This window comes from Argentina silus (genome assembly GCF_951799395.1).
Source record: "Argentina silus genome assembly, chromosome: 17".
NCBI lineage: Eukaryota > Metazoa > Chordata > Actinopteri > Argentiniformes > Argentinidae > Argentina > Argentina silus.
This window is the reverse complement of record NC_139671.1, coordinates 13179176-13188180: the sequence shown is the minus strand read 5'-3', so window position 1 is coordinate 13188180 and position 9005 is coordinate 13179176. Positions and strand designations below refer to the sequence as shown.

The following is a 9005-nucleotide window of genomic DNA, read 5'->3' as shown; positions in this document are numbered from 1 at the left end:
ATAAACCCCCCAGCATCAGTTGGGATAACAACTGCGTCAAGAAAATGCTCAAAGTAGGAGTTGTCCCAAACAACAGATCTAGGATCAAACTAGTTTAACTATCTAAATCATAGATGAACCAACAAAGGTATGAAAAACATCGCCGGTTAGGTTAGGAACAACTTCTACATGCACCAACTGACACTCACTGGGCTGAACCACTGCAGCCACAGAGAGAGAGAGAGAGAGAGGGGGGGGGGGGGGGTGGGTGGGGGGGTGTTCCAGTTCCTCGGAGGTTGAGCTGGACTGTGCGCAGCACTCTTGCTAGAGCTCTCCCGGTTTCTGGCTGCAGCCGTTGCAGACGCGCACCGGGTGGTCCCAGCCTCTAGAGGGCACCGCTCGGCGTTCGGGGGAGCAGTCGTCACACACGCCCTGACCGCAGGCGCGGCAGTGGTGGATGGACAGGCGGGCGGAGAACTCCCGCTGGCACTCACAGCAGCAACGGATGTCCTGGTCCGGGACCCAGTAGGCTGGACGGGCAGCGTCCTTTACCAGGCCTGGGGAGGGGGAACAGACAAGGCCATACACCAGTCATACACAGGCTCATGGTGTGGTATTTGTTGTGTTTCCATTGGCCCAGTTTTAATACTTTTCCTTCCAGCCTCCCTTCATTTGATCAATCATTCATCAATCATCAATCATCCATCAAGCAAGCAAGGCTTCGGCGACAAAGCTTCCATGATAACTCAAAAGGTATGGTGTATTTTTAGAGGTATCCATACAGGGCACATTGACTGTCACCACCCACTCCAAGGGCTGCAATGCTTAAAAGCTGCAGTACCTTTTCTTCACCACCTGGTGACAGCATAATTGAAACATAATCTACCTCGGGAGAGTATTTGGATGTGATTCAATTTGATGTCGCTTTTCAGACCTTATGCAGCAGTGTGTGTCTGTGCTGATTTAGTTGTAAACGTCCATGTCCTCCCTCCCTCCCTCCCTCCCTCTCTCTCTCTCTCCCTCTCCCGCCAGAGGAGATGTGATCAGTACTCACCTAGAGGGATGTCTATGGCGGTGACCACAGCTCCTAGTGTGCTCTGGACAGCCTCTCCAACCCTCCTGGTCAGAGTCCCTCCCTCCTCCTCCTCCAGCGCAGCATCCAGCAGCTCTGGAACCACAAACACAAGGGGAGGGAGAGAACAAGCACTGGTTCAATACTCCACATACTGACTGATGATATATAGGATATACAGGCTAACTAAAAGGACAGAGTAACCGCTGTGACAGTAAACTTTGTAGACTTGTTATGTGTGTTTCTTTGTGTTATCATATTGAATTGTTATCATGTCCTGATACTACGCTGTGGAGTCGTGTGTAAAGCCTGTAAAGATACGAAATCACCTAATACATATTGGTACCCTTTACTTTACAGGCAGTATTAAGCAGGTACTTACTTTGAAAGTACCGGGTCCTGTTTATTACTTGATCCTTGTATATAGATGACACTATTCTGACTAACGTACCTGTTGGGATGCCCCTGTTGTGGAAGCAGGCGTCACAGACGCGGACGGGGGCTAGGCCCCAGCCCCTCTCTGGGACCGGACGGTTCTTGGAAGAGCAGGCGTCGCAGAAGCCCTCTCCACAGGCACGGCAGTGGTGCTTGGTGTCGTTGTCCTGGAACACCTCCCCACACTTATGGCATTTCTACATTCCACAGACACACAGCAGACAGAGACAGAGACAGTCACAGGTGTACGTGTAAATAAGTCAGTTGAAATGAGTCGGTTGACCTTACTGTGTCCTTCATTATTATTTAATGTGGGTACTGATGACTTCATCAATGAAAGTATAAAGTGACTTCATAATGTATCTTCATTATTAATGCATTCATTCAACTGGCTTTCACATCATTCATTCCAGGCCTCCATGACTTGCATAGAGTCAATGAACCCCCATGTACTTCATGTCAAGAGGGTGCTGTTAGAGGAGCCACTCACCAGGATGAGGGAGTTGGGTTTCCAGTAAGCAGGGGCGATCTGGTCAGTGAGCCAGGAAGTCACTGCTTTAGCAGGCTTGACGCTGAGCTCAGACACTGACTGGGAGATGTAGTTCACACCGTCCAGCAACCTCTGGGCCGCGTTGTTGTTGTCCTTCAGAAAACCATCAGACTGGAGCGAGGGAGGGAGGAAGGGAAGGAGCGAGGGAGAAAGAGAGAGAGAGAGAGAGAATGTGAGAGACAGGACGATCAGACCGTTGTGGCACTACAGGTTCTGGTGTCATCATAGCTTTGATAAAACTGAGACTTCATTGTTGAATAGAAGTAACCTGTAGTTTGACTGGCATGATCTTGTTCACCTTAACATCAGAGCTTAAATGGCACAATAGCACTACCTTGACCATGTTTAATTTGATAGCGTTTGTGCCTACTGAACACAGCCCTGGAGTGACAGGGGTCATGGGGGGGGGGGGGGGGGGGGGGGGCGTCTCTGATCTTACCCCGGGCCAGATGTGCTGGATCTCAGTTCGGACCACTGTGTCCACTGGGTCCTGGTTCCCGTACCAGTACTGCCTGCTTCTGTAGATCACCGCACAGTTGGGACACTCGATCACATACCTGTAGAAACATGCAGGTTCAGCCAGTGCTACTGCAATCTACTGCTGGGGGTGGCAGAAATCTGCGGGCGGGCTCATTGTAATGCATGGAATGAGGAATGACACGTTTTGATGCCATTCCTCATTCAATTCCATGAATCACAATGAGACCGCCCTCCACCATCCTCCCCTGAACTACCGTATAGCGGTTTTCATTTGGTCTCAGGCAGCGTTTCAAATTTCAAATGGAAACTAATGGCCCCCACTGACACGCTCTCTCACCATATGGAAGGCGAGGTTATTTACATTTCATTTCCATGTTATTTCGATTTCCATGTCATTTCCATTTCATATTTTTTCCTCACATTGTGAAAGAGCAGAACCAGCACTCACCCAGACCAGGCGTAGATGGCCAGACCAAACCAGGGCGAATCAGAGGAGGCTGTCGTCTTGGGAACCACAATCACCTCCTTCCCTCCCTCATAGCAGGCCTGAGGAGCCCATCACAGACACTCAGATAGGCCCAAAGCTAAATAGGCCCAAAGCTTTGTGTGGCTAGCAGTGCCCTGCAGTGCTCTTGACTTATGTGTGTCAGTGTGTGTGTCAGTGTGTGTCTGTGTGTGTCTGTCTGTCTGTCTGTGTCTGTGCGTGAGTGCCCATGTATTTACCTTACAGGTGTAGATGCGGTTATCGTACTGAGCAGAGTAGCGGCAGCGATGTTTGGCCTCGTGTTCGATTTCCTCCCTCAGGTGGTTCATGCTGTTCCTACAGCCCGATCTGGAAGCAGAAGGAAAGAGAGTCAATGTGACAGAACTCTAATGGTAAGAGCCAGTGCATGTGGGTCCTAGTGTGTACAGTAGGAAACTGAATGGACGCTATGAAAGAGACAGTGAGATACGCACCCACAGCTGAGGCAGATGCTGGAGCAGGTGAAGTACTCGTCTGGGAAGAAGGAGTTACTGGCCAGGTGCTCGTCTGGGATATCCCCACTGAAGCGCTCACTCAGGGCCTAAGAAAGAGAGGGAGAGAGAGAGTCAGGGAGTGACACAAAGACAGTGACACACAGACAGAGACACAGACACACACACAGACCCCCCCCCCCACACACACACACACCAATCCAACACACAAACAAACACACACACACACACACACACACACCTGCAGGGCCTTGTATATGACGCTGGCAGAACGTGGTGAGCGGGTGGTGTTGTTGTCCAGCTGTTGCTCCAGGCTGTGGAGCAGACCACTAAAGTCTGTGGGGGGGTTGTAGGTACGAGTACCGCGGTACTGGACGGAACTGAAGGCTTCTGGGAAAAGACCCAGCTTCCTAAAACGCTCCTGGAGCAGACGCTCGGCCGACTCTGACGGCTTATCTGGAGAAAGTGAGAGCAAGAGGGGAGGGAGAACATGAAAGAGGGACGGGGGGGGCGGAAGCCAAGGAGGGGGAGAGGAGGACTAGGATGATGTCGCCTAAGTAAGCGGTGACTGTAATTGTGGGCAAAATAATTTTTCATTTAACCTTTATTTATCCAGGTAAGTCTCATTGAGAAAGAATCTCTTTTACAAGAGAGACCTGGTAAAAGTGGTCTGATGCAGCCATCACTCATCCCTGCCCTAGTTACCTGATCCCAGCAGCTTGGTGTGGACAGTCTCGTGGAAGATGATGACAGCGGGTCCCAGGGTGGACAGAGGGACGTCAAGCCCACAACGGGTAGTCGTGGCCTTCAGCTCACGTGTGAAGTGCTTCAGGTAGGCATCCGACGCATCCCCTAGGAACTTGAAGAGGTCGTCATGGAGACGGTCGGCGTGGGTACGGTAAATGACCAAGTCGGACACGGCTAGGACTTTAAGGAGCAGTCGGGTACGCTGTCCCTGGTTGGATCCTGTGCACCGAATAAAGAGAAATACATGTCTGCTCACTGTCTGCGGCTTCCACACTGAATCTATTTACTTTTTTGTTTTTACTCATATCTGCCTCTAGAGGATATTGTTGTGGATGCGGAGAGCTCCTCTCTCTTTCCCTCACCTGCTCCCAGCAGCCCCTCTGTGTCGATGACTACCACCCTGTGGATGGGGTCCATGGCAGCCCACACCCCCACTGTGCAGGACTCCTGGGTGGGGGAGGTCTTGAACACCTCCCTGCCGAGGAAGAAGGTGTGGTTGAGGGTGTGGGACTTGCCCTCCCCAGTGTTCCCAAAGATGGACACTACCTTGAGGAGCTCGTCTGGCCTGCAGCCCAGTCTGCTCACAAAGTCCTCCTCGTCCTTCAACTGAGTGGAAAACAACAGCACATAATGAGAGATGACACCAAAAAGGGGCACGAGTTAGTTACAGTAAATAGCTGTAGTTCAAAACCAACTGGGAATGTTTTGTTTCCGAATATTTTGCAAAGATAAATGAGGTTGTCTTTTTCAGAAGACATATGCCATCACATCATCAAAGAGTTAAAACTAAACTGGGCCATAATCACTCACCTGCATCTCCTCTTTCTCATCAACCAGAAGGAAGCTGAACACATTCTCTACTTTGGCTTTCAGGGCCTCCATCTCTCCGTCCCCAGCAGCCATACTCCTATCCTGGGCGTTGGCCGGAGGGTAAGGGGTAAGAGGGTGCTTTCTCTTGTTCACCCCACTGTGGGTCCGCTTCTGGCAGTCAAGGCACAGATTGATTTTACAGCCTTGGCAACGGACCACAGCTCTCAGGCGACCACCATTCACTGCGCTGCTACCATCGCCTTTGCAGGAGTCGCAAAAAGGAACGTGGCCCGGGGCGATTCGGACCCGGTCGTGGTTTCTCATGCGCTCCTGGCGATGCAGTTCCAGCTCGCAGCGGATACACTGCAAGCTGCCGCACTCGTCACATTCAAACGCAGCCTCATCCGAGCCTCCACAGGCATAGCTCTCCTGACACACTGGGATGGTATTCATCCCCTTATCTACAGACTGGCCTTGACCACTCATGTCAGTGTGCTCGGGAGAGCTCTTTCGTGCAGATGACCTACAAGGCTGAGGTGTCAAAACCACACCGGGATTGCACAATCCAACTGATGCAAAACTAGGTTAGGGTACAGTCAAATATGGCATCAATATTCACAATGTTCTTCAGTGTCAACCGTGAAAGCTTGATCGATGCCAAATTATTCAGCCTGTTTGTCAACAAATCAGTCTCTACTATTTCCTACATACATGTCCAGACATGTAACTAGCTAACTACGAGCATGTCCAGCATTGTGTTTACTTGACTAGCTAGCTATTTGTTGTTGTGTGGCAGTTAGCCAATTTGTCAGCAAAAAAATAGCAAGGTCCAAGGAAGACTGTGAAGTACAACAATTCAGCTGATATCATGAAATTACATTTGAGTATCTAACAATTACATAACATCACAAGCAACGGAAAATTTCACAAAGACCAACCCAACAACAAAAACCTCAGTCAATCCAAAAACACAGTGACCCAATACTAGTACTACTAGCAGCTCGTACTAGTTGCCCGGCGGACGACGTCTATTTCGTAAGCTAAAATGTTGTTTACTGCAGACAAATACGCAATAAAGCGTTAAGAAATGTGCCCATGATCCAGTGCCACTTATTTTATAAACAAAGACATCGTTATTTTGATGGCGTGTAATATAATTTCGTTACCCGACAGCTAGATTTCAGTAAATGTTGTTGCCAGTTTACATCAGCTGATCGGCTTGTTTTCATCCAGAGAGGTCAAAAGTGAAAATCCACAACGCATTCTGGGAAATGTAGTATTGCTAGTTGGGTTACTTCCACTGATGTTTAAGAAGCATTAAAGAAATATCCAGTTTAATGTTTTATTAAGATTTAAGTATTATTTTACATCATTTTATGAAGTAGCTAGACATTCGGCATTATTTCACTACCTGGCTACAAGTCAAGGTGACAATATGACTTCAACCCCCACAATGCACCTTGTTGTTAGTAGACAGCAGCTAGGTCAGAGAGGTTGTTCTCCCATCAATTCTGCCCTCATTTTGTGTAGCGAAACAATCAATTATTAGAGCAAATGCATTTGTTGTTCTTCGATTAGTCGTCCGTGAAGTTGGAGACCAGTTTATGATTTTTGACTGTTTTATTTAGCTTGTTGGTGTGCTTTTTCCGGCTGTTCTCAGTTGGTTTAGGCTAGCATCAATCTTTCTTGCTGCTAGCTAGTGGTCAGTAGTAGTAAAAACAAATAGCAACATTTGATGAGAAGCGTCGACCAGAAACCGTCAGAATGGAAGAAGAAGTTTACACCGACATTGACGGCAAAGCCATATCTCTTGATTGCCAGAGTCACTCGAGCTTTTGCAGAGAATTCGTCGTTAGCAACGGTAAAGTGTCCATAGGCAAAGTAATGGTGTACACTTGCTCCGTGTGGCTGTTCGCATACGTCGTGTTCTTTTTCACAGAGGTAAGGCCCCTAAATACCATTGTCACCTTGTCCTTGAGAGCTGTTGGGTGTGCAGCTATGTTATTGGAGGCAATGCTGTTATAGAAGCAACACATGTTTAAGGTGTGCAGACTTTTGTTCCAGCCCAACACTAATACATCTGAGTCAACTAAATCAAGTGCTGCCTGGAAGTAAAGCCTGCCAGCTATGTAGCCCTCAATGAACAGGGTTACATGCCTACACCATTTCTCACTCAGTTAGATTTGACAAGTGTCTTACTGCTGCCATATAGTGATCCCTGACAATCACCTAACTACTATTTTCCCCTAATTTCAGAACACCGCAGTTCTCTCCGGTGCCATAGTCTTCACTTTGGTTGGGATGATGTTTCATATCCACTTTGTGAAGGTCGACCATGAAACCCTGCTTGTCATTGGCTCCTTGGGCATCCAGCTGTCGTCGAGCTATGCATCTGGGCGGGAATGCACCTCCTTCATCGAGATGAGCAAAATCAAGGACATCGTAATCAATGAAGCCATTTATATGGTAAGGAAATAGGCTAGATACTCTCTCAGGGGTCTTGTTCATTTGTCCTATTAATCATCAGTTAATTAATCATTGAGAGAATCTGTTTGTATTGTAATTTTTGGATAGGCAGATAAATAGTTTGGTATGTTATATTATTCTTATTTACCACTCTGGGCAGATATATATATATATATATATATAAGCCATTTAGCTGGCGCTTTTATCCAAAGCGACTTACATTGCAGTGAGTGCATACATTTCAGTATATATGGTCCCAACAGGAATCTACAACCTAAGCGTTGTTAGCACCATGCTCTACCAACTGAGCCACAGAAGACCACCTATATTGATCCTGTTAACACGTTGGCATTGATAACAGGCATGACAACAATGCAATGATGCATCCACTAACCCTTTCTGTTTCAGCAAAGAGTAATCTATTACCTCTGCATACTGCTGAAGGAACCCTCAGACCCTGATGCTGTGTCAAGCGTGGTCCCACTGTTTCAGGTGAGCTTTAAATAGGATTGTTGTTGAGCAGTAGATCATTGTTTCAAATATGTCGTCCATGGATCTTTGCATTGCACTGTTGTTTAGGATAACCTTTTCGAATTGCAGTATTGTTTTCTGGTAATAACTAGATTGACTCACCACCCTCAGACTTGTGATGTTACACTTCCTGTATTAATTATATCCCATTCTCATTCTTCTTTCAGAGTTCAAAGCCAAGGCTGAACTGCTTGGTCAAAGTATACAAAAGCTGTCAGGAGATTCTAGCAAAGTGCTGACAACATGCCTGAAGCCACTGCCACTGCATACCGATGTTTCAAGGCGTGCAACATACTCTGAATGTTTCTCCGATTAGGTTTCCAATGGAAAATAATTGTTCATTTCCTATGTATCTATTATGTCGGCCTTGAGTTTTGGAAAGACAAATTGTTCGATACATCTAGTTTTAGAAGATGATATTGTATCCCACTGAAATCTACTTTTTACCCTGTCATTAATACCGTAGTTTATGGCTGTCATTCCTTTGTAAAATGTTGTAGTACAACCTTGAATGGAGATATGTTATACTGTATTTATGATTTAAAACCACTTGAAGAAAGATTTTGTAGTAATCCCTGTCCTTTCATATTTAAAATGTCTTATACTATGGCTCTATATTATGTAGTATTGCCTTTTGTAATTGCATGTTATTGTATGAAAAAGAATATATTTAGAATCATGATAACTTCGAGGATTTCATACATTTATATAAATGTGACTACATGTGAAATTAGCTCTGTGGTAATTCCTGCTGCATTTGCGTTCATGTATTGTCTGAGATGCTGATTAATGTGCAGTTTTTCACTGTGAAACTATTCAACAATAATAATGTATTTAGTTTAGGGGCTCTTTGGACTTCAGGCATTTTGCTACTCTATCTACCAAGAATGCTATACTGTATTACCTTTGTAATGGTTATTTGTCATGATTGATGAAATAAGACAATTTTAATTTACTGTT

General features: G+C 46.5%; 2 protein-coding genes across 2 annotated transcripts; one reads left to right on the top strand and one right to left on the bottom strand.

The window, feature by feature from the left end:
- zfyve1 (zinc finger, FYVE domain containing 1) lies at nt 1-5571 on the bottom strand. Its single transcript, XM_083688384.1, has 12 exons — nt 5049-5571; nt 4601-4844; nt 4197-4457; nt 3733-3947; nt 3474-3580; nt 3240-3348; nt 2965-3062; nt 2476-2593; nt 1977-2147; nt 1503-1683; nt 1034-1147; nt 1-536 (listed from the first exon to the last, which is right to left on the bottom strand). Exons 1-12 carry the CDS (start codon nt 5532-5534, stop codon nt 304-306), a joined length of 2337 nt encoding a protein of 778 aa, XP_083544510.1. The 5' UTR covers nt 5535-5571; the 3' UTR covers nt 1-303.
- Nucleotides 5572-6547: 976 nt separating this feature from the next.
- pigh (phosphatidylinositol glycan anchor biosynthesis, class H) lies at nt 6548-9005 on the top strand. Its single transcript, XM_083688347.1, has 4 exons — nt 6548-6989; nt 7305-7514; nt 7923-8006; nt 8213-9005. The coding sequence occupies exons 1-4, from the start codon at nt 6813-6815 to the stop codon at nt 8282-8284; spliced, it is 543 nt and encodes a 180-aa protein (XP_083544473.1). The 5' UTR covers nt 6548-6812; the 3' UTR covers nt 8285-9005.

Excerpts from the sequence above, each read along its gene's own strand:
- zfyve1 (XM_083688384.1), bottom strand. The coding sequence starts at position 5,534 with ATGAGTGGTCAAGGCCAGTCTGTAGATAAGGGGATGAATACCATCCCA. Across the intron at positions 3,948-4,196 it reads CACCAAGCTGCTGGGATCAG|ATAAGCCGTCAGAGTCGGCC; the intron begins GTAACTAGGGCA and ends CACTTTCTCCAG. Across the intron at positions 2,594-2,964 it reads GCCATCTACGCCTGGTCTGG|GTATGTGATCGAGTGTCCCA; the intron begins GTGAGTGCTGGT and ends ATGTTTCTACAG.
- pigh (XM_083688347.1), top strand. The coding sequence starts at position 6,813 with ATGGAAGAAGAAGTTTACACCGACATTGACGGCAAAGCCATATCTCTT. Across the intron at positions 6,990-7,304 it reads TCGTGTTCTTTTTCACAGAG|AACACCGCAGTTCTCTCCGG; the intron begins GTAAGGCCCCTA and ends CCCTAATTTCAG. Across the intron at positions 7,515-7,922 it reads TCAATGAAGCCATTTATATG|CAAAGAGTAATCTATTACCT; the intron begins GTAAGGAAATAG and ends TTTCTGTTTCAG.